Raw genomic sequence first — 25,898 nt, forward strand, 5'->3', positions numbered from 1 at the left:
CACTTGCTTGGATGAGTGCAGCTCCAACAACACTCAAGAAGCTCAACACCATCCAGGACAAAGCAGCCCACTTGATTGGCACCCTAAACATTCACTCCCTTCACCACCAGCACACAGTGGCTGCAGTGTGTACCATCCACAGGATGTATTGCAGCAACTCACCAAGGCTTCAACAGCACCTCCCAAACCCACAACCTCTGCCACCTAGAAGGACAAGAGCAGCAGGCACATGGGAACAACACCACCTGCACATTCCCCTCCAAGTCAAACACCATCCCAACTTGGAAATATATCACCATTCCTTCATCACTGGGTCAAAATCCTGGAACTCCATTCCTAACAGCACTGTGGGAGAACCTTCACCACAGAGACTGCAGCAGTTCAAGAAGGCAGCTCATCACCACCTTCTCAAGGGCAAATAGGGATGGGCAATAAATGCCAGCCTCACCAGCAACACCCACACCCCATGAACAAATAAAAAAACAAATTGAGGCCATTCAGCCCATCATGCTTGTGAAAGAGCTAGCCAATTAGTCCCATTCCCCTGCTCTTTCCCCATAGCCCCAGAAATCCCCCCCTTTCAAGTATTTATCTAATTCCCTTTTGAAAGTTATTATTGTATCAGCTTTTATCACCCTGTCAGACAGTGCATTCCACCTCATAACAACTCACTGCATTTTTTTTTTCCTCACATTTGCCTCTTTTACCATCTACCACTAAAAACAGTTTCTCCTTACTTACTCTATCAAAACCCTTCATGATTTTGAATACTTCTATCAAGCCTCCCCTTAACTTTCTCTGCTCTAAGAACAATGTTCAAATACACAGCCAGACAGTGTCAGCCCACATACTTCTAGTTAGTTAGTAACTTTTATGTTACACACAATACATCTCTCATACCAAAGCCTATTCCCTTATATATAGGAGCCAGAGAGTTCCCAATTGGTCATGCACCCGAGGCTTAATCATTCATCAATTGATGTAATTGATTTATATACAATTAACAAACAACCCCAGTTTTTCTAATCTCCCCACATAACTGAAGTCTTTCATCCCTAGTACCATTCTAGTAAATCTCCTCTGTATCCTCTCTAAGGCCTTGACATCCCTTCCTAAAGTGTGGTGCCCAGAATTGGACTCAATACACCAGCTGGGGCCTAACTAGTGTTTTATAAAAGTTTATCATAACTTCCTTGCTTTTGTACTCTATGCCTCTATTTATAAAGCCCAGGGTCGTGTATGCCTTTTTAACAGCCTTCTCAACTTGTTCTGCCACCATCAAAGACTTGTGTACGTACACCCTCGGCTCTCTGTGTACCTGCATCCCCTTTAAAATTGTACCATTCAGTTTACATTGCCTCTCTTCATTCTTCCTACCAAAATAAATCAATTAACACTTTTCTGCATTAAATTTCATCTGCTATGTGCCTGCCCATTTCACCAGTCTGTCTATGTCCTCTTGAAGTCTGTTACTATCCTCCTCACGGTTTCCGAGTTTTGTTTCATCTGCAAACTTTGAAATTATATCCTGTATACCCAAGTCCAAGTCATTAATATATATCAAAAAGAGCAGTGGTCCCAACACCAACCCCTGGGGGACACCACTGCACACTTCCCTCCAGTCTGAAAAACAACTGTTCACCACCACTCTCTCCCCTAGCCAATTTCGTATCCACACAGCCACTGTCCCTTTAATCCCATGGGCTTCAATTTTGCTAACAACTATTATGTGATACTTTATCAAATTCCTTTTGAAAGTCCATATACACAACATCAACGGCACTACCCTTTTCTACCCTCTCCGTTACTTCATCAAAGAACTCAATCATGTTAGTCAAACATGATTTGTCTTTAACAAATCCATGCTGGCTTTCATTTCTTAACCCATATTTTTCCAAGTGCCAATTAATTTTGTCCCGGATTATTGCCTCTAAAAGTTTTCCCACCGCTGACGTTAAGCTAACTTGCCTGTAGTTACTGGGTTTATCCCTCTCCCCTTGATTTCTTTTGTAGAAAACACATTTGTACCATGCAAACTATTTTCAAACCTTTTTTAAAAAAAATAGTCACTGAACTGGTCTGTGCTGGCTTTCAATTCTTCAAAGTTAATTAAAAATAACGTGCAAAAGGGACAAGGTGCCTCACAAAAGCTGCTTTTATATTGCATGAGACCTGTGCTAGTGACACTGTCTCCCAATGCAAGAGTTTCGTGCAACCAACTGCAACCTGAAAGTAAATTTGCCAAGATTTACTAAGGTCAGTTGCCCAGAAGACCAGGACACAAATGCATTAATTAATATCCTATTTATAATATTGTGCTATCTCCGGAGACAATGCCATCTTTGGGGGCAGCAGCCTGTTATATATGAGGTAGAGCACTTGCCCGCGGAGACAGAGACTGCCAGCACAGTGCCTTCACTCCCTATCTCTGCAGGCAGCTAACAAAGAGAAATGGACGCAGGGGCTGTCATTTGGTTCTAAGCTCTCAGTTTAACTATACAGGTCAGCACTGACTGAAGGTTTCACATAAGTCTCCTGCACAGGAAAATGTTGCAGTGCAAATTTTGTGCTTTAGCAGTGGCCATTATTGCTCTGAACTCACTGCACATTGCTAGAAGTGATTCCACAATATGGGCTAAATGGCTTTCCTCTATAATGTATAATGGCGCATTAATCCCCACCACAAATGTGATGTTGCATTGATTGCTGTTTATTATTTTGTGATGGAGCAACAAGTGAGTAATTTGTGAATTTTTATTAATTCACTCCATATTACTCTTTCTTTTTAAGATGACTAGGTGGTGAGGTTGCCTGTACCCTTTTCTCCTATTGAAAATAATTTGTAATGTTTCACATTAATTTTCACATCATAAACCATTATCATTGTGCACTTCTATCAAACTGATTTTTAAATGCTGAATTTTGGCACCGACTGTATTTATGCTATTATACAGAAGTAGCAAAGGATAGGTTGAGTGTTTCGATTCCCAAGTATGAACATAAGCTTTTTCTTACATCCTACTGAGAATCCTGCAACACACTGAAATGTATCTCCCAAATAATGAGTACATGTCATTCTAACAAGTGAGAATGTTCTCACCCTTATAGTGCTCTTCATTAACGCAGTACCTGTTTCTTCTCCTGCTCCTCAATGTTACGCTGGAACTGAAGATCTCGCTCTTTGATTTCATGGCGTTGCTGTTGGACTTTCTTGCTCAGTAGATCCATATAGTGCAAACGCATGGCATTCCACAGCCTGTACATGTTCTTGTAAACCTCCAGATGGCGCTAAATAACGACCAATACCAAGTTTAGAATTTACAAGCAGGCCTGAACATATCCCAAATTCAACACATTTATGGCAGTTAATCCAAAATTATGAATTGTTAATTATGTTTTTTATTTCAATGCTGTAAGTTTGACACAAAAAAGGATGGTTTCACTACAGACAGGCTCAGATTTCCCTCAGGGTTTTAAGCTTAATATAAAGTTGTTATGCATTAACAAGCTCTTAAGGATTGTAACAGCTGAGGCAGGTGGCTAGATTGAGGTGATGGATAGGCACATTTTGCATCCGTTTTTAAAAGAATGTTCAGTTGTAATTTGTTGGTGCATTATACAAGATGTGATGTCAGAAGTGTGACAGACTCGTCTTCAATCTTTAAAGATAGATTTAGATCCCAAAATAAATACTACTCCTTTACAATTATATTTTTTTGTTTATATTCTTTGTAAATCATTATTTACATTGTTTGAATAGTAGCATTATTAGATGGTGACCTCTTTGTGCAGAGCAATTTGTACAGTCCTTTCTTTAACATCATTATTGACGATAACACATAACTGCTTCAATAGAGATTACATCTCAGAGATTTGTAAGTCCTGAATGAAACCAAGGCAAATAACAGTTCAGAGTGAACGCTGCTCACCAATACCATTCACCCTACTTACATCAGCATGAAACATCCAGCCACATCTGAATTGTAGCCTCCTCGTTGGTGTGATTTGACTATGTAATTGAATCAAAATAGAAGCATTGATACAGAAAGGACTTGTGTGGATATCCTGATGCATATTTATAATGCAGTGCAGGCAATGTGATAACTATCCCATCTCAACTACAATTTCTTTGAGAGTTAATGAACGTTATCTGATTCAGCATGAAATTGCATGAAGTTGCTGAAACCCTGAGAAATGGCTATGGGAGACAGGTGGGACAAACAATGGTGATTAGCTTTTGTGGCCTCGATCTTAAACTTCCCGGAGTTCCAACTGATATCCAGCCAGATTCACTCCCCAGCCGGCGGGCAGGAGCGGCAATTTGGCAGCAGGAGGCTGCAGCCGGGGACCTGTGGGAATAATCCCTGGCAGTCGGTGGGAGAAGGGATTCCAGGGAGATTGTGTGTCGGCGATCGCTGGGGGAGGGGGTTCCCTCGCGACCGGGGATGAGGGAGGGGGGGTTCCATCCCAATCAGGGGGAGTCTGGGGATGGGGAGGCCGAAGGACTCTTTGAGGAGCCTGGGAGGGAGCATTCTTGCTCCTCCTGACCCACAAGAAGTATAAAGAGAAGGACAATTTTGAAACTTACCTTGGCCTCTTCTGGCCAGTCGGCTCCTCCTCCCGTGGTTCTGCTGCCAGACAGTGCAGGCCTCCCCCTGGCTTTCTGTTAATATTATGTCACGGCGCAGATGGTGTCATCAGGCCGCAACTTTTGCATCTTAAGTCGGCCCCTGCCTGCCTTTAGTGAGAGCCTAGTCCCGGACCTGAATCGCCACCGTTAATATTACGGTGGCCGGGAACGCAGCCGGTTGGAGACGGGATCTCAATTTTCAAGATTTTAATTTCTCGCCTAACCCTTACCTGTCCGTCGGCGGGGAAGGGGGGGGGGGGGTTAAAATTCAGGCCTGTATTTTTTTTTAAACCCTTTATATAACTCAAGTCCTTGGGTTGTAGAAGGAACTGGAGCATATCAATACATGTTAAAAATGAATACCGATAAAAAAAATTGGTTTTAAGTCGAATGTAATATTGAATTTTATTTTTTCTAAATTGAGATCCCTAGGTGGAGGACGAGTGTGCACATTGCCAAGGCAGCACCAAAACTGAAAAATGAGAAAAGAATTAGTGGCTAGATGATGCCAAGCTAGGGTTCAAAAGCCTGCAAATCATAGGGAAGAGTGAGGGATATTGGAATTTGTGTAAGAATATAAAAATAACACAGTTTAAATAAATAGAAATACAAAATAGTCAGGGGCTTTTATTCAGGGGTTTATTTGTTTGGGCAAAATTCAGAAAAAACTCAACTTTGTTAAAGCCATAAAAGGAAGCATTTGGATTTCCATCAATTGTGTACTTTAGGAAGTGTAAACAAAGATATTAAATATAAGCAGCTGAGCTACCAACGTAGTCATTGCCACTTTGAGAACTTTTGCAAAACTTCTTACGGTACCTAGCAGGATACACAAGAACAGCTCAAAATGAGTCATCACATCACCCTCCTCAGGAGAGAAAACAGGAAAATATAAACTACACTGAACATTGGGATCCACGGAGAGAGTTGTTGTTAGCAAAACAAACTGTGTCGAAATTTAATAAAAGAAACATGTTCCTCACAGCATATTATTAGGAAAAAAAGGCTTGTGATTTGAAGGCTGTAATCTGATATCATAGTTCAGGTGACAGCTCTTGCGTTCTTTTCATGGTTTATGATGTGCCTTGGGACATTTATCTACCTTAAAGGCACTATGTAAATGCAAATTGTTGTTGTTATTATCTCATCTGAACCCCTCATCAACTAGATTATTGTCAGTATCCAAATATTGGAGTACAAAAACTATTACTGGAAAAGTCTGTGTCCTCAAGTGAGCTTAGGTTGTAAAGGGACCAATCGCCTGTGAAGCAGAAGCAGTAACTTGGAGAATGATGTAGTCTTGACAGAACGACTACCTTAATGGGGTAGAAATTGGTATGCATTACGCCAGTTTTTTGGTCGTAAAACGGGCACAAAGCATTCCAATTTGACAGTTGGACGGCCTGTACCCAAACTGCAGAGGCATTGGTCCCACTGCAATTTCGTGGGGCCTTTTTTTAGACATCCCAGGCGATAGGTGGACAGGTGCTGAAAGGTAGGAGGATTTTTTTTAAAGCATTCTTTTGGAGCCAGAAGAGCAGGAGTGCTCCCCCATTCCACTGATGCCACGATTGCTCCCCTCCCCCATAGCACGCTCTCCTGGGACTTACTTGAAGTGAGGCAGGCAGCCCAAAATTGATCTCTTCGCCAGAGCGAGCTACCAGTGGGGTGCGACCAACACCGACAGCTGATGAGGCTTGAGGAACAATTTCCACCGATTCTTGGACCTTTTGGTTTGGGCACACGCTGATCGCCCGGCATCGAGTCCAGGCCTGAAAACGATCCCAGACTAAATTCAACCCCAAAATGTCAGTGTCCATATATATATATGTTGATGACGCCCACCTCCCTCAACTCTGTGTTCTTAGATTGCCTGACTGATGTCAAGTCGTGAGTGAACCAGAACTTCTTTCAATTGAACACTAAGACCAAAGCCAACTTATTTATCACCCTTTCCTTGACTTGCTCAGGCTGAAAGAACTGTGTGGAACACTGGTGTTCTGCAGAGCTGAGCTTCAAACCCCACATTCTGTCCATCACAAACACTGCTTACTTCTACCTCCACAACACTGCCTGTCTCTGCCCTCACCTCAATTCCATTGTTGCTGAAACAGTTATCCCCATTTTTGTTACCTCTAGACTCAACTTCTCCGGAGTTCTCCTTGCTGGCCAATAAGCTCCCTTTCTAGCAAATTCCAAGTCATCCAAACCTCTGCAGTCTGCACACTGTACCTCATTAAGTCCAGCTGGACCATCACCCCCAACTTCATCAACCCCCTTTTTCTCCATCCCCTAAAGTTTTGAATTCAAAACCCTCATCCTTATTTGCAAACCACTCCACAGCCTCACCCCATCTTACTTACGCAACCTCCTCTGACATTTCTGTTACATTTTTGGAGTTTTTACTCTTTTTTCCTCTTAATATTTTTTGGGTTCAATATCTCAGTTCTATCGATGAATCTATGTTCCAGAGACTGCTTTCACCTGTCCAGATTTCCGGGTAAATTAATAGCATATCTATGGATCAAACAAAGAGGGCACGATTTTAAAAGCAAAGTGCGGGTGCTTTGGAGACGGGGGTGGGGGTGGGGGTAAACAAAATCAGGATTTTCTGGAGTGGGAAGGAATCCCGAAATGTGACCCACGGCCATCTGGGTGTGCACGCCATTCCCGAACCCGGAAGTCCCGCCGGCAATTAAAGCTGGCAGGACGATAATTAAACCAACAATTCAAGTACTTAAAGTATTTGAAATGTGCATGAATGTAATTAATTATGCTGGCAAGCGATTTCAACGTTGCCTCAATGTGTTTCCCGTGCTGTGTGAAACGTGCCATGGGAAAGTCGGCAGGTTCCAGCTGGCAGCTATTTGGACATTTAAATCCCTGTTTGACAGGTGGGGATAAAAGGGGAGTTATTGCAGCAGGGCACTCAGTTCTCTCAGACAAACTTTTGGCTGGGAGATCTTTGTGCTTAGACTTGAAATTCTTGGTTTACGTTCAGAATTGTTCTGTTCACACATATTTACCTACTTTTTGGACCCCCTCAAACTGACAACATCTGGATGGGGGGGTGGGGGGGCCAATGGCCGCATTCACCAGTACATCCGAGGATGAGGAACATCACCATCCTCGCCAGGCACGGCGTGCAGTTCCGCCACTTGCAGCTCCACCACACAGAGGTGCACCACAAGCACCTGCACAACAGCAGAGAGGGGATCAACAGAGGGACCGACGTCGCAGGAGGCACTACCCTCATGAGAGGGTCTACAGACCGAGGCTGAGCTTCCTGGACCTCTCTGAGGAGCAGTGCCTACGGAGGCTGAGAGTCAGTCGCCAGGTGATCGCAGACATCTGCAGCCTCCTTCATGCCGAGCTGCTCCCGGCTGGGCCTAGTAGCCTCACATTGCCGATCGCAGTTAAAGTGACCACTGCCCTCAACTTCTTTGCCTCTGGATCGTTCCAAGGCGCCACCGGTGACATCGCCGGGGTCTCTCAGTCGTCTGCCCACAATGCATAAGACAGGTCACCGATGGTTTATCTTGCAAAGCCTCGCAGTACGTCAACTTCCCCATGGACGACCTCAGCCAGACAGGGAGGGCAGTGGGTTTCCATTCTGTGGCTGGCTTCCCATGGGTACAGAGTGCAATTGATTGCACACATATAGCAATCCGAGCACCTCCACATGAGTCAGGACTATTCATCAACAGAAAGGGATATCATTCCATCAGCGCACAGCTCGTTTGCGATCACAGGAAAAGATTTCTTCGCGCGTGTACCAGATTCCCTGGCAGCTGCCATGATTCATTCATTTTGAGGGAATCCAACATCCCACCCCTCTTCCATGCTGGTTCCTCGGAGACAAGGGATAACCCCTGCATACGAGGTTCTGAGGAACCCCATCAGCTAGCAATAGCGTCGATACAACGACAGTCACATCGCCACCAGGTCTGTCATTGAACATGCGATAGGACCCCTGAAGATGCCATTTCAGTGCCTGGCTTGGTCTGGAGGAGCACTTCGATACGCACCAACGAGAGTGGGTCGAATTATAGTCGTATGTTGTGTCCTGCACAACATGGCACAACAGTTAATGATGCCCCATGTCCTCATCCAGCATCCACATCTGCCATCAACATTGAGGAGGAGGAGGACAAGGAGGAGGATGAGGAGGAGGACGAGGAGGGGGAAGAACCCATCAGCAGAGCAGCAGCTCACCTGGCTGCTCGTGAGGCCAGGGAGTCATTAATATTTGAACGATTCTCATAAGGACATATGGAAAGTGAGGATAGTCCAATCCTCAGACCACCTGGAAAGGGCAGCACCAACACCAGCACTCACCCCCCAACCCAAACAAAACAGACCTACAACTACACATACACCTACTGTGAACGCATCCACCGGATGGCATCAAGTCTCGCCGTTCATGACGAAGCATGTGAAGGGGCACTATCACAAAAGGCAGTCAAGAATGGGCAAGACATGGCAGTAGTGGTGAGAATGATAACATTTAATGTGAATTTAACAAAAAACAAATATAAATGAAAAACATGACAGTCTGTCAAACACCCTTGCGCAAACCCTTTGTAAACACAAAACCTTAGTCTTTCTCTTCCTACTACTTCTACGTGGTGCATGCTCTGTGGCTGCAGCAGGATGCTCATGTTCATGTCCTGACTGCCTAGATGCTTTCAGCCTACGCCCTCTGGGTTTTGGAGTCCGTGAGGGCCCCGCCAAAGACTGTTCCACCTGCACCTGTGTAGAGGCAGACTCGGCCATCTGGAGAGGAGGCAGCATTGAGGGTACTGGTTGAGAGGGGGGCAACAGGTGAGATGTGGGAGTGCTTTGAGTGGCGTCCCTACTTCCATGTCTCCTTTCGCCATCATCCCTCTCCTGGGCCAGGTCCACATCACTCCTACCACCCTGCTGGAGAACAGTTTGGAGGACATGTGTGATGCCTTGGAAGCCTTGTTGTTAAATTTCTTTCTGCCTATTTAAGGCGGCAGAATGTTCACCATGAGTCCGAACGGCCATTGTCAGGGCTTGAATGGACTAATTTGTGAGCCATGCTTGAAGCTCAATGGAGACTAGCCTTCTATCCATCGCAGACATTCCCGCCATCATTCCACTCATGCAGGAGTTGGACTCCTCCATCCTCTCCGCGATTGTGGAGAGTGTGCGTGGCACCTGTTCCAGTCGCTCAGAAATGTGCTGCTGCCCCTCGATCATCTCCTTTTAAAGGATGGCCCCCGGGGTTCAGCATCTGCGTCCAGCTGAGCAGAGCCTGGAGAGGAGTGCTCCCACCGACGAGGACTCTCCGCAGCTGCCCCTGCCACCAGTGTCTGCTCGTGCTCACATATGTGGTGACTCAGCAGGTGCCAACCCAACTAACTGAGTACTAGGACCCACCGAGGTATGAATATCTGCATTGGTAGATGGCTCGCTAAGATGTGATGGTGCGCCCTCAGAGGCCAGGAGCTCCTCTGCGGAATCGCCCTCTCCCGTCACTGTGGTCACTGAAGGGCCTGGAAGAGAACAGAAGGCAATATTAAGCATCATCACAGGTGTGTAATGCTGCGATGAGCATACTGAGGTTTTCAACATGCCAATCATTCTTAACATCAATTCATGTTGTGCGTGATGAATGTTAAAGTTGTTTGACCAGACGTTTGAGGGTTTCCAGTCTTGGCATCGCCAACAGACAGGCACTCGAGGGTGCGGCTGATCTCCAGGGCCTCCTCCTCTGCCTCTGTGAGGACCACTATTTGCTGTGGCCCCCCCTCCAGTCCTCGCCCTCTCGCGTGCATTTTGCGCTCTCTTCTCCCACAAGGGGAGAAAGTACAAATGTGTGAGTGAGTTGGGGTGAAGTGGTCAGCCGATGAATGCATTTCTTTGGGTGAGGCTGACCATGAAAGAGATGCATCAGAGACTGAGACAGAGACATCACATTGGATCAGGATTGGGGTGAGTGGTAGTGGTGAGTTCACATACGGGGAGGTGAGGAAGTGCTCAGTAAGTGCAGGTAAGTTGAGGATGAGCCCTAAGTGGGTATGAGGAGTGATGTGATGGAGTAGTCTTGGCAGTGTAGAGTGACGTGAGGGGTGGTGGTGGGGGTGGGGGTGGGGGGGTGATGTGGAAGACGGAATGTAGGAGAATCAATAAGCGGACTCACTTTTGCTGACCTAGTTAGGTCATTGAAACGCTTCCTGCACTAAACCCAGGTGTGGGAGATGTTGCTTCTGCTGGTGACCTCCTCTGCCACCTCAAGCCAGGCCTTCTTGGTGGCAGAGGCAGGGTGCTCCTTCCTGTCAGCTGGGTAAAACTGTCCCCTCCTCCTCCTCACCCCAGCCAGCAGCACCTCAGGTGAGGCATCGCTGAATCTTGGAGCTGGCTTGCCCCTCTGCTGCTCCATTCTGTGTCCTTGCTCCTTGCTCCAGCAAAAGCCATTGGTACAATGGCCATTTAAATCCAGCTGACGGCAGGTCATGTGGCTGTGCAGTATGCCCACTGCGCAGCCTTCGGACGGCAAACCCGGAAACAACATTAAGGGGCACCAATTAAGTCATGTTTGCATGGGGAACGGTAAGATTTTATTATCTGGGTTACCCACACGCCCATTGACCCCCCCCACCCCTGCCACCATCCCGCCGGCATTTTAAAGTCGTGCCCAGCGTGTTCTTCATTTTATGCAGCCAGCAGGCTCCATTTTCCATCCATTACATTAATACCCGGGGCTATGGGCCCACAATTTTGAGACCAGAGCTCCCTGCGAGCACCACTCCACATCGGGAGTGCTCAATCACGGAATTAGCCCTTTATGCTTTAACTTCCACAAAAGTGGTGTCCTCCAGGGGTCAGTATTCGGACTACTGCTCTTTTTGATATATATTAATGACCTGGACTTGGGTATAGAAGGTATAATTTCAAAGTCTGCAGATGACACGAAACTCAGAAATGTAGTAAACAATGTGGAAGATAGTAACAGACTTCAGGAGGACATAGACAGACTGGCGGAAACATGGCAGATAAAATTTAATGCAGACAAGTGTGAAGTGATACATTTTGGTAGGAAGAATGAGGAGAGGCAATATAAACTAAATGATACAATTTTAAAGGGGGTGCAGGAACAGAGGGACCTGGGGGTGTATGTACACAAATCTTTGAAGGTGGCAGGACAAGTTGAGAAGGCTGTTAAAAAAGCATATAGGATCCTTGGCTTTATTAATAAAGGCATAGAGTACAAAAGCAAGGAAGTTATGCTAAACCTTTATAAATCACTGGTTAGACCTCAGCTGGAGTATTGTGTTCAATTCTGGGCACCAGACTTTAGGAAGGATGTCAAGGCATTACAGAGGGTGCAGAGGAGATTTACTAGAATGGTACCAGGGATGTGGGACTTCAGTTACGTGGAGAGACTGGAGAAGCTGGGGTTGTTCTTCTTGGAACAGAGAAGGTTAAGGGGAGATTTGATAGAGGTGTTCAAAATCATGAACGGTTTTGATAGAGTGAATAAGGAGAAACTGTTTCCAGTGGCAGAAGGGTCGGTAACCAGAGGACACAGATTTAAGGTGATTGGCAAAAGAACCAGAGATGACATGAGGAAACATTTTTTTACACAGCGAGTTGTAATGATCTGGAATGCACTGTCTGAAAGTATGGCGGAAGCAGATTCAATGGTAACTTTCAAAAGGGAATTAAATATATACTTGAAAAGGAAAAATTTGCAGGGCTATGGGGCAAGAGCAGGGGAGAATGGGACTAATTGGATAGCTCTTTCAAAGAACCAGCACAGGGATGATGGACTGAATGGCCTCCTTCTGTGCTGTACCATACTATGATACTATGAAAAGTTATTAAACAGTAAAAGAATAAGTGAATAGTAATTGAATACTAATTACATAGCATTACATAGAAGGTACAGCACAAGAACAGGCCATTCTGCCCATCTGGTCCATGCTCCATACGAGCCTCCTCCCACCCCTCTTCATCTAACCTTATCAGCATAACCTTCTATTCCTTCATCCCTCATGTGTTGATCTACTTTACCCTTAAATGCACCTATACCTTAACTATTCCTTGTGGTAGTGAGTTCCACATTCTAACCACTCTCTGGATAAAGAAGTTTCTCCTGAATTCCCTATTGTGTTGATTAGTGACTATCTTATATTTATGGCCTCTAGTTTTGGTCAATTAGACAAGATAGATTTTACTGTAGTTATTAGACTTAACTATCTCCACAATAAGTAGAAAAAATCAAATAGTTTGTGACTGCTGTGCTAAACTATGCATTCTTATGCAGTAGTTTGTTTCTTTTTCTCACCATCCACAATAGCTATCCAGCAGAGACTTCAGACAGATGCCCTGATTTTAACCAGCCAGGCTGGGAAATTAATTTCAGAAAATGACTGGGACCAAACAAATTTAAATAACTGCCTGTTCAATTAAAAAAAAGCTGCCGATTCAAACACGTTTGAACAAATCCCACAAGATGTTTGCATTTGAATTGAATGACCCCACCACCAGACACCCGGCTAAGGAAAAATGACTAAAATCTGTAAAATGTGCATCAAAATGAATTAGAACATATTTTTCTGACTGAAGCTGGTTTTTAACCCCTTATGTACCATGAGTGAATTAAAGAGGCCAATGCCATGCTAAATATTAGACAAAAATATCAGTTTGCTCCACCAGCATGGCACAGCCTCCAGCTGCTTTTGCCCTATTCTCTGAAATGCCCTCCCCAAACCCCTACAGTCTGCCACCTCTCTTCACACCTTTAAAAGTCTCCTGAAAACATATGTTTTCAAAAATGCTTTTGGTCATCTCTGCTACATCTTCTGTTTCTTCTCCGTGATGTGCTTTGGGATGTTTCCTACTTTAACCACGCTATATAAATGCAAGTTGTCGTTGTTTTGGGGCCCAGTGTTCAGGAAAGATAGGGAAGGAAAAAAAGGAGGGGTGGGGGTTGGCAGTATTGATTAAGGAGAATATTGCAGAACTGGAGAGAGAGGATGTCCTGGCGGGGATAAGGACAGAATCTATTTGGTTAGAGTTAAGAAATAAAAGAGGTGCCATTACACTACTGGGTGTATTCTATAGGCCACCAACTAGTGGGAAGGAGATAGAGGAGCAAATTTGCAGGGAAATTACAGAAAGGTGCAAGAACTATAGAGTAGTGATAATGGGGGACTTCAATTATCCTAATATAGACTGGGATAGTAATAGTGTAAAGGGCAAAGGATGGGGGGGGAATTTCTGGAGTGCTCAGGAGAACTTTCTTGATCAGTACGTTTCCGGCCCAACGAGGAAGGAGGCGTTGCTGGATCTAGTTCTGGGGAATGAGGTGGGTCAAGTGGAGCAAATGTCAGAGGGGAATATTTAGGGAACAGTAGTCATAGTAACATAAGGTTTAGATTAGCTATGCAAAAGGACAAGGAGCAATCTAGAGTCAAAATACTTAATTGGAGGCCGGCTAATTTCAGTGCGTTGAGAACGGATCTGGCCCGGGTAAATTGGAATCAAAGATTGGCAGGCAAAACTAATCGAACAATGGGCGGCCTTTAAAGAGGAGATGGTTCAGGTACAGTCTGAGTATATTCCCACGAGGGGGAAAGGTAGGACAACCAAAGTCACAGCTCCCTGGATGACAAAAGAGATAGAGAGTAAGATGAAGCAGGAAAAGGGGGTGTATGAGAGATGTTGGGTTGATAATACAAGTGAGAACCAGGCTGAATATAAAAAGTACAGAGGGGAAGTGAAAGAGGAAATAAGAGGGGCAAAGAGGGAATATGAGAATAGACTGGCAGCTAACATAAAAGGGAATCCAAAAGTCTTTTATAGGCATATAAATAGTAAATGGGTAGTAAGAGGAGGTGTGGGGCCGATTAGGGACCAAAAAGGAGATCTACGCATGGAGGCAGTGGGCATGGCTGAGGTACTAAATGAGTACTTTGCATCTGTCTTTATCAAGGAAGAAGATGCTGCCAAAGTCACAGTAAAAGGGGAGGTAGTTGAGATACTGAAAGGGGTGAAAATTGATAAAGAGGAAATACTAGAACGGCTGGATATGCTTAAAGTAGATAAGTCACCCGGTCCGGATGGGATACATCCTAGGTTGCTGAGGGAAGTAAAGGCGGAAATTGCAGAGGTGCTGACCATAATCTTCCAAACATCCGTAGATATGGGGGTGGTGCCAGAGGACTGGAGAATTGCAGATGTTACACCCTTGTTCAAAAAAGAGTATAAGGATAAACCTGGCAACTACAGGCCAGTCAGTTTAACCTCGGTGGTGGGGAAGCTTTTAGAAACGATAATCCGGGACAAAATTAACAGTCACTTGGATGAGTGTGGATTGATTAAGGAAAGCCAACACAATTTGTTAAAGGCAAATCGTGTTTAACTAACTTGATTGAGTTTTTTGATGAGGTTAAAGAGAGGATTGATGAGGGCAATGCAGTTGATGTTGTGTATATGGACTTACAAAAGGCATTCGATGAAGTGCCACAGGCTTGTCAGCAAAATTGAAGCCCTTGGAATAAAAGGGGTAGTGACAGCATGGATATGAAATTGGCTAAGGGACAGGAAGCAGAGTAGTGGTGAACGGTTGTTTCTGGGCATCGCACTCTAGGAAGGATGTGAAGGCCTTGGGGAGGGTGCAGAACAGATTTACTAGAATGGTTCCAGGGATGAGGGACTTCAGTTGCATGGATAGACTAGAGAAGCTGGGGTTGTTCCCCTTAGAGCAGAGAAGGTTGAGAGGAGATTTGATAGAAGTGTTTAAAATCATGACGGGTTTAGATAAAGTAAATAGAAATTGTTCCCATTGGCAGAAGGGTTGAGAATCAGAGAACGCAGGTTTAAGGTGATTGGCAAAAGGTCCAAAGGCGACATGAGGAAAGACTTTTTTACGCAGCGAGTAGTTATGATCTGGAATGCACTGCCTGAAAGGGTGGTGGATACAGATTCAATTGTGGTTTTCAGAAAGGAATTGGATGAATACTTCAAGAGAAAAAATTTACAGGGCTACAGGGAAAGAGCGAGAGAATAGGACTAACTGGATTGCTCTTACAAAGAGCCGGCACAGGCTGGATGGGCCGAATGACCTCCTTCTGTGCTACAAAGATTCTACGATTCTATGATTCATACCCCAGCATGTGTCACTAGCTCATGAAAGAAGGAAATGGAGAGAAAGTTGGGGGGAGGAAAATATTATGGCCGAAATGGTGCCACGATATATAATGCACTGTGCCCTCAGTGGTGAGGTGCAGGTTTGTACCTACAGTTTACACAAGGTGAGTTTTCGGACTTAGCATTGCAATTATGGCAAAAAAAAATCAGAGGGCCAGTCACCCAGGATCATCTTGGACACCTCCTGGTGGCTTGTTGGAGAGTTTTTACTGGGAGCTACTCTCTACCCTTTGTCTTGGCTAAGGCTTTTGCGCAAAGCCCAGGAAGGTTTACAATGAAGGGAAAAAAGGGGACATTTTATTTTAAAATGGAGGGCTTCTAGCCCTACCTAGTTTTTTTTCAAATGGAAAGTGTAATCATGCTCAATAAGTCACTCCATTATACTAGTACTCGCTGAAACTTACAGGGAACAAGTGTAGACATAAAGGTGTGAATATAAGCCATCTTATCTAGTACAGTTTTATTGTTCAATGTGTTTAAAAGTACAGCAGGATTTCATGTGTTACTATTTTAGTACTAATATTTCACTGTAAATTCTTTCTAAAATAATAATCTCAATAAGTGAAATTTCTCAGCTAAGAAATCCAACGATGAATCCAAGTCCTAATCGGCATTTTTCACTCTGGTTTCTCCTTGGAGACTAATTAAGATGGGGCTTATGGAAGAGAAAGGGGGAAGGAAAGGAACACTAGCTGGAAAGTGATCCCGTCCAGCATCCCTCAAACTCAGGTTCCAGCTGCTTGATCAAGATCTCGGGATGGAGAGAGCAGCAGGAGGAGACAGGACTGGACTCTGGGGTTAGGTGGGAGACAGCAACACGGGGTAATACTGAGACAGGAATCAGAAGGCAGAGAGCAGCAGGAGTCAGGATCAGTCTGGGAGGCAGGAAGAAAGAAGTAGGAACTAGGATGAAAGTTGAGAGGGAGTCAGAAACATAGGCCCCAATATTAACGTGGAGACAGGAACAGAGTGGGGGTGGGCTGATAGCAGGTGACAAATGCAGAACATCGTGGGACGCATAGGAATGCCCGATTTCAACGGGGATGCCTCATTATCATTTTACTTCCGGGTTTCGCGTTTCCGCTGCACGTGAGCAGACGTGATGCGTACCCACATGACGCAAATTTACCTCGACTATTTAAAGGCCCAGTTCACAGATGCAATGGAGGAGGACGTTTGGAGTTTGCTACCTTGGTTTTGAAACACTACTTTAACAGTTATGGAAGGAAAGAGGGAAAAAGCTGGGCCAAAGCGTCCCTGGACATCCTGCTGAGTGCAGGAAGGGCCAGGAAGGAGATCCTCTTTCCCAGCAATGGGAGAAAGAAACCTGCAGCCACCACAAAAAAGGAATGGTTGGTGGTGGCCCAATAAGTCAGTGGCAGTGGCGTCATAATGAGGACATGGATCCAGTGCAGGAAGCATTTTAATGACCTAATCAGGTCAGGAAAGGTGAGCAAAGTTGCAGATTCACCTATATCCTGTAGTGCACCCCACTCTCACTCTATCTTGACAAGCGGATGCCATTCACATCACTCCTCACACCCACTTAACTTTCAGCAGCACCTATTGTTCCATTTCAATCACATCCTCACCTCCCCTTCTCCATCCACCACTGCCACTCACCCCAATCCTCATGTAATCTGATACCACCTCAGTCAGCTCCCCCGATTCTCAGCACATGTCCTTAAATGACACTGTCAACATGTTCCTCAAATGCATGTCAATGCCACTTATGATCTATCTGCCTGTGTGTCACCCTCACCGAATGCACTGCATCCAATTGGTGCACACATGCCTTACAGCGACTCACAGGTCTGCAGGAGAAGACAGCACAGAATGTAAGGGAGAGGGCAAGGACCTCCACAGATTGTGGAGCTTAGCACAGCAGAAGGCTTTGGAGATAAGCAGCATCTCTGTCTCCCTCAGCTTCGGAGTTGACGAGATTGGCAGTGCGTTGCTACAGGGTGACAGAATTAATCTCTCAGACCCACATCTCCCACAAGACAAAGTCATCTTGAGTTGACTTCAGCACTTAATGAAATATGATCACCTTGATTATGTGCATTTCAACATTTGTACAGTCCCATGACTAACTCATATCCGTCTCTTCTCTCCTCCAGGGCCATCACGTGAAGAACAGGAGCCCCTGCTCAGAGATGACGAGGACTCCTGATTAGGAGCTTATTCCTTCTGAGGGTGCACAGTCACAGGACACATGCTTACCAGGCACCAGTGCAAATACGAGCTCATCAGTGGAGCCTGGTAGTCAGTTAGGTGGGATCTCATCTGATGATTCGCACGGTATAAGTGAGCACGGGCAGAGAGTGGATCACCTGTGGAGAGTCCGGGTCGGAGGGTGCCGTCCTCTCCAAACTCTGCTTAGCTGGTCAGAGATGCAGAACCCGGGGGGCCATCAATGAAAAGAAGAATGATAGAGGTTCAGCAGCAACTGTGCGGGGTATTGGCAGTCCTGCCAGGCACACTCTCCTCAATGGCACAGAGGATGGAGGAGTCCAGCTCAAACATTTGTGCAGTGATGTCGCATTGAGAGACTGGCCTTCACTATGGAAGTTGAATCACGGTGCACTCATGCATTCCTGCAGGCCCAGACGGCGGCCTTGCAAACTCCCTCCATCATCCTATGATTTTTAGCATCGTTTCCCATGACAAATTGCTAGTATTATTGATTGGTGCCATGCTGAGTTCACACTGCCTCCACAGGGGGGCGCCCCTGTTACACCACTACAGGTGCAGTGCCTGCCCCTATTATTTAAATAGTCTGTGATATTTGATGGGGTCAGCAGCAGGTCAAAGCAGCAGACAAAAGTTTGACCCCGCCGCACTTCCACTGGTGCAACACCATGAAATCTCTCCCCTGGGTCTCCACCAGAAACACTCACTGCCTTTTCTTTGTGTGTATATCCAGCATTTTCTGGTTTTATTTCAGATTTGCAGCATTTGAAGTTCATTATTTACTTTTTGACTCCAGAGGTCATCGAGGTAGATTTTCCCCCTGACCAGTGTTTGGGTGGCCGGTCTCCTGATAGTCCCGACCGGGCCTGGCACCATTAACATAGGACCAGCGGGCTCTGGGCGGAAAATTAGAACTCCTGGGCAGCCACAATATCGGGCTGGCTTGGAAGAAGGTAGGTTCAGAGGGGTGGATGAGGGGTGTATTGGGGCTGTACTAAGGAGGGGCTGACCTGGTTCACAACAGCGGCCCAGGTTGTTTTTGTGGAGCCCCAACGAGCACTCCTGTACTCCCGTTCCTCACGGCCCAATAAAATTAAATTAAAACTCACCGGCTGGCCTCCTCTGGCTGTATTGCCAACTGATACTGTGCAGAACACATGCAGAGCACTGATGAATCCTAAAATGGCAGTCAGGTGCTATGTACATCATCAGACCACGATTTGCATTTTACACAGAAGTTTAAAGCACAACAACAGGCCATTCGGCCCAACTGGTCTATGCCGACGTTTTTGCTCCACACCTTACTTCATCTAATCCTATCGATATAACCTTCTATTCCTTTCTCCCTCATGTATTTATGTAGCTTCCCCTTAAGTGCATTTATGCTATTCACCTCAACTACTCTGTGTGGTAGTGAGTTCCACATTCTCACCACTCTCTGGGTAGTATTAAAAGGGCCTAGCGCCTGACTCCAGCAGGTGCTCTGACCGCTCAGTGTTGGGCCCTGGGGAAGATCGGAATAGCCACACCATCAGCGGGAATAGTGTGGCAAGCTATTCCCTACCATTTCCAGGGCACTGCCGCCCCATCTCTGCTGGGTGGTAGGTCTCAAAATCTCCTCCATTGTATTACTGTGTTCAAATTAGTTATGGATTTTACTGTCAAAGTATTTGAGGATAAAGGCAGTTTTCATTAGTGATTAAATATGTGCAACGTGGATAGCCGGGTTGGATTTTGTTAGCCAGTATTAACATAGGCAAAAGTTGCAGACCTCAAAAGGGCTACGTAGGGGAAAATATCCTATATAGCAACAATTGTTCAAATTAAGGATTAGCAAAGGGTTAACATCTGATAGGCACTCTCAATAAGCAAATTGTTTAGCTAGGATTTATTGACTCTTTCATACATATTTTCACTCTCCATAACAAAGGAAAAGCAAACAATCTCAATAATGTACTGAAAAATAGTTCTACTTTGGCGAAAATTGTATTGCAGTGAAACTTGGTTATAGGGAATTTGGTTATAGCACAACTCCACTTATGTATCGCGAAAAAATTCCAATTCATTTACATTGCAACTAAATGCAATGAGACTCCCATGACAGTGAAATTGCTGTCCATTTATTATAAAAAATTGCACAATAATCTGCTATTGTCAAGACAATAAGGATGAATTATAGAGACTGCCAGCTATGAATTGCTGTGTGATGTCACAGGATATTGGAGCATGGACACAGGGTGTTACAGAGTGAAGGAATGTTGCTTCTATCCTCCCATTCCATGAAATTCTTGATCTCAGCTGTGCTGCTGCAGGGATTGAGGGGGTGGGGAAGTACACCAAACAGAAGTCCATGGCATAGAAAAGGGACATAGGTTGGAGAACTGTCACTGGGTCACTTTAATGTAATTACTATTGACTTGCTGAAAAGCTGGCACTGGTGGAGGCCTGCTAACAGGTTTCACAATCCAGCACAGGAGGTGGTGTGAAACAGGGTGGATACTGGTATTTCATACTACTAAACAATTATTTAAATTCCAAATCTTTCCATCCACAGATTGATTTTTCAAATTTTTAAAAAAACGTGCTTTCCAATTAAGCTGTGTTAAACAGAGTTTATGTGCTCCATGTCAGATCAGGTTTACAACTAAAGATGCATAGGACGCAGCATTTTCTGTAGATTAGCAGGTGTTTAAATCATTCCTTGTATCAATATGAAAAATGCAGCAATTTCAAATTGGGCTCTTACTGAAAAATAGCTTGAGCTTACCCTACCTTATGAAACAATCACTCAGTAATAATCAGTAGTGAGGCCTCCAATATAGACATCACAGAAACTGCAGCACAGAAAGCCATTCTGCCCCTAATGCCTGCCCTGGTGCGAGCTCTTCAACTGCATCTATCAGCCTGGATTTTCACATCGGGCACGATTCTGCTGGAAGTAGAGTGGAGTTTCCAAGGTTGGCTTCATTGTCAGCCTGGGCTCAGTGGTAGTGCTCTTGTCTCTGAGTTGGAACAGGTCATGGGCTCAAGTCCTACTCCAGAGATTTGAGCAGATAATCTATGATGACAATGCAGTGCTTTGGAAGTGCTGCACTGTCAGTGGTGTTGTCTTTTGGATGAGATGTTAAACCATTGCCCCATATGCCCTCCCAGGTAGACATAAAAATCCCATGGCACTATACAAAGAACAGGGGAGTTTTCCCACTGTGCGGGTCAACAATTATCCCTTAATCAACACAACCAAAAATATATTATCTGGTTATTTGTCTCATTAAAATAAAGAACTTCCATTTATATATCCCCTTTCATGATCTCAAGATGTGCCAAAGTACTTCACAGCTAATGAAGTATTTTTGAAGTGTAGTCACTGTTGTAATGTAGGGAAACATGTCAGCCAAATTGCTTAGAGCAAGGTTCCACAAACAGCAATGAGATAAATGACCAAATAATCTATTTTAGTGATGTTGGTTGAGGGATAAATGTCGGCCAGGCCCCGGGAGAACATCTCCTCTTCAGATAGTGCCAGAGGATATTTTACGTCCGCCTGAAAGGACAGACGGGGCCTCGTTTAACAACTCACCTGAAAGATGGCGCCTCTGACAGAACAGCACTTCCTCAGTCCTGCAACTGAAGTGTCAGCCTAGATTACGAGGGAGAATTTCCATAGCGGTTACCCAACCTGCTGGAAGCCCGGGAAAAAGTGTAAATGGCCATTTACACTATTTCTCCAGAGTTTCCAAAGTTATAGCGGAGAATGCCCACAGAAATAAATGATGTATGTTCTGAATTCCTGGAGCGGGGTTTGAACCCCCGACCTCTGACGGAAGTGAGAGAGGTACCATTGAGCCAAGGCTGACAAATAGATTTTATGGATCCTGCTTTTAAAAGAACAATGCTTGTAGAGCATCAACCATTGGGGGCCATATCAGGTGGTTGTGGGGAGGATTCCACCAGCAACATTGAAGGACAGTTTCACCACATTACAGTCCACCATGGAACATCTGGCAGCTCCAAAGAAAGCAGCAATAGAGGCCCGAATAACTGGGCACTGTCGGCTTCTGACTGCTGCCACGGAGGTGTGAGGTGCCAGATTGGAACTCTCTTCTGGCTTCAACAGAGTTGGTGACTGGTTACCAACATCAATGAGTCGCTGATCTTAATGGTACCCTAAGGCATGCTTTCCTGCAGAACAGTGGCCAAGCTGAGCCAGTGACCAATGGTAGTAGCATGGCAAGAATGGACATGGACAATGGTACTGCAAGCCCACTCATCCTCCATTGCCTGCACATGTGATAGAAAGGAGATAGGACCATGCCATCTATGTAACAGCACAAGAATAGCTGCCATGAGATGAGGGCCATCTCGGCTCTTAATGCCATATAACAGCCAGCCACCTGGTGCATCACTGCCACACAGGCAGCACCTAGAAAAAGTATCAGATTAGGATTTAATAGTGCATAAATCATACACTATGAATAAGCACAGGCAGAATATGGTTTCACATTAAAATTAAGGTTGTATCAAAGTTGTGCATGCAGACATAATTCTAGAAAGGTTGCCCTGATGAGGTGGCGTGAATGGACACTCTGTATGTTGTTGTGTCTGAGGATTATTTGTGGATATTTGTGGAGGGAAGAAGGAAAGATATAAGGGGTAATTTTAACCTAACCCGCTCATTTTACACCCTACCAGATTTTACTATTGATTGAAATTAATGGAAAGTAAAATCAGGTGACTGATCTGATCACACCAACATTTATCCCTCAAACAACATCATCAAAAAAGAGATTATGTCTAACTGAACCCATCTAGGCAGGTTAGGTTAAAATTACCCCCATAGACAAGACTGCGAATGCACTGACCACGTATGGTAGTCAGGAGATGGTCTCCTTTATAAGGGTGACACAAATATCTCTTGCAGTTGGACACATCTTCATGAGGCTGCTGCTGCTGTTCCTCCTACTGTTGTGAGGGCCTTCCACTCGAAACCTCTTGGTAATGTGAAGTTGTGCAGCAAACAACAAGCATTTATCTAACGCCTTTAATGTAAAAAAAAAATCCCAACATGCTTCACAATATAAATAGATGGGGGAATGGGGGCCATGCTGCGAAGAAAAAGATTAGGAGGGGTGATTGAAAGCTTGGTCAAAAATATAGGTTTTGAGTAGGATTTAATGAAAGAAAGAACTTGCATTTATATAGCACCTTTCATGACCTCAGGAATTAGTTAAGAATGTAAATGAAATGGTACAATTTTGAAGGGGTGCAGGAACAGAGAGACCTGGGAATGTACATACATAAATCTTGGAAGGTGGCAGGACAAGGTGAAAAGGCTGTTAAAAAGGCATATAAGATCCTTGGCTTTATAAATAGAGGCATAGAGTATAAAAGCAAGAAAGTTATCCTAAAGCTTATAAAACATTGGTTACGCCCCAGCTGGAGTATTGTGTCCAATTCTGGGCACCACACTTTAGGAAGGATGTCAAGGCATTAGAGAGGGTGCAGAGGAGATTTACTAGAATGGTACCAGGGATGCGGGACTTCAGATATGTGGAGAGACTAGAGAATCTGGGATTGTTCTCCTTAGAGCAGAGAAGGTTAAGGGGAAATTTGATGGAGGTGTTCAAAATCATTTTGAGGGCTTTGATACAGAAAATAAGGAGAAATCGTTAACCAGAGGACACAGATTTAAGGTGATCGGCAAAAGAACCAGAGGAACATAGGAACAGGAGTAGGCCATTCAGCCCCTCGAGCCTGTTCCGCCATTCAATTAAATCATGGCTGATCTGTATCTTAACTCCAACTATCCACCTTGGTTCTGTTACCCTTAATACCCTTGCCGAACAAAAATCTATCAATCTCAGTTTTGACATTTTCAATTGACCTTGCCTCAACAGCTTTTTGGGGGAGAGAGTTCCAGATTGCTACAACCCTTTGTGTGAAGACGCGCTTTCAGACATCACCCCTAAATGGCCAAGCTCTAGTTTTATGATTATGCCCTCTTGTTCTAGACTCTCCCACCAGAGGAAATAGTTTCTCCCTATCTACCCTATCGAATCATCTAATCATCTTAAACACCTCAATTAGATCACCCCTTAATCTTCTATATGAAAGTGAATACAAGCCTAGTCTATGCAAGCTGTTGTCATAATTTAACCCTTTTTACCCCTGGTATCATTCTGATGACTCTGCGCCACATCCACTTCAATGCCAATATATCCTTCCTGAGGTGCGGTGCCCAGAACTGAATGCAATACTCCAGATAGGGTCTAACCGGAGCTCTGTATATGGGAACATAGGAACAGGAGTAGGCCATTCAGCCCCTCATGCCTGCTCCGCCATTTGATAAGATCATGGCTGATCTGTGATCTAACTCCATATACCTGCCTTTGGCCCATATGCCTTAATACCTTTGATTGCCAAAAAGCTATCTATCTCACATTTAAATTTAGCAATTGAGCTAGTATCAATTGCCGTTTGCGGAAGAGAGTTCCAAACTTCTACAACCCTTTGTGTGTAGAAATGTTTTCTAATCTCGCTCCTGAAAGGTCTGGCTCTAATTTTTAGATTGTGCCCCCTACTCCTAGAATCCCCAACCAGCGGAAATAGTTTCTCTCTATCCACCCTATCCGTTCCCCTTAATATCTTATGAACTTCGATCAGATCACCCCTTATCCTTCTAAACTCTAGAGAATACAACCCCAATTTGTGTAATCTCTCCTCGTAACTTAACCCTTGAAGTCGGGGTATCATTCTAGTAAACCTACGCTGCACTCCCTCCAAGGCCAATATGTCCTTCCGAAGGTGCGGTGCCCAGAACTGCTCACAGTACTCCAGGTGCAGTCTAACCAGGGTTTTGTATTGCAGCAGCATAACTTCTGCCCCCTTGTACTCTAGTCCTCTAGATATAAAGGCCAGCATTCCATTAGCCTTATTGATTATTTTCTGCACCTGTTCATGACACTTCAATGATCTATGTACCTGAACCCCTAAGTCCCTTTGGACATCCACTGTTTTTAAACTTTTTACCATTTAGAAAGTACCCTCTTCTATCCTTTTTTGATCCAAAGTGGATGACCTCACATTTGCCTACATTGAATTCCATTTGCCACAGTTTTGCCCATTCACCTAATCTATCAAAATCGCTTTGTAATTTTATGTTTTCATCTACACTGCTTACAATGCCACCAATCTTTGAGTCATCGGCAAACTTAGATATGAGACTTTCTATGCCTTCGTCTAAGTCGTTAATAAATATTGTGAATAATTGAGGCCCCAAGACAGATCCCTGCGGGACTCCACTAGTCACATCCTGCCAATGTGAGTACCTTCCCATTATCTCTACTCTCTGTCGCCTTTCGCTCAGCCAACTTCCTAACCAAGTCCGTCAATTGTATAGCTGTAACATAACTTCCACCTTGTTGTATTCCAGCCCTCGAGATAAAGGTCAACATTCTATTAGCCTTTTTAATTATTTTAAGTCGACATGAGGAAAAAAGTTTTTATGCACCAAGTTATGATGATCTGGAATGTACTGCCTGAAAGGATGGTGGAAGCAGATTTAATAGTAACTTTCAAAAGGGAATTGGATGAATAATTGAAGAGGAAAAATTTGCAGGGTTATGGGGAAAGAGCAGGGGAGTGGGACTAATTGGATAGCTCTTTCAAAGAGCCGGCACAGGCATGATGGGTCGAATGACCTCCTTCTGTGCTATATCATTCTATAATTCTATAACTGATCCAGCTTAACCAAGAGAATGGCCTAGAAATTTGACACACCCAAAAATGGACCACGCCTGAATGGATAGGCCCGATGTGTGTACTGGGCCTGGGGCCTCATTTCATCGAGTCGGAAAACTGCGGACACCTCATAGGCATCCCCAGGCCGCTT

At 44.7% G+C, this 25,898-nt stretch overlaps 1 protein-coding gene across 3 annotated transcripts in view; it reads right to left on the reverse strand.

The window, feature by feature from the left end:
- si:ch211-130h14.4 (uncharacterized) overlaps positions 1-25,898 on the reverse strand; it is a 210,796-nt gene that overhangs the window by 111,335 nt on the left and 73,563 nt on the right. For all 3 annotated transcript variants that reach the window (XM_067989086.1, XM_067989085.1, XM_067989087.1), the window contains one exon: positions 3,130-3,288. In XM_067989086.1, coding sequence (XP_067845187.1) covers positions 3,130-3,288 — 159 coding nt within the window. The remainder of the gene's footprint in view (positions 1-3,129; positions 3,289-25,898) is intronic.

This window comes from Heptranchias perlo, chromosome 8, assembly GCF_035084215.1.
Source record: "Heptranchias perlo isolate sHepPer1 chromosome 8, sHepPer1.hap1, whole genome shotgun sequence".
NCBI lineage: Eukaryota > Metazoa > Chordata > Chondrichthyes > Hexanchiformes > Hexanchidae > Heptranchias > Heptranchias perlo.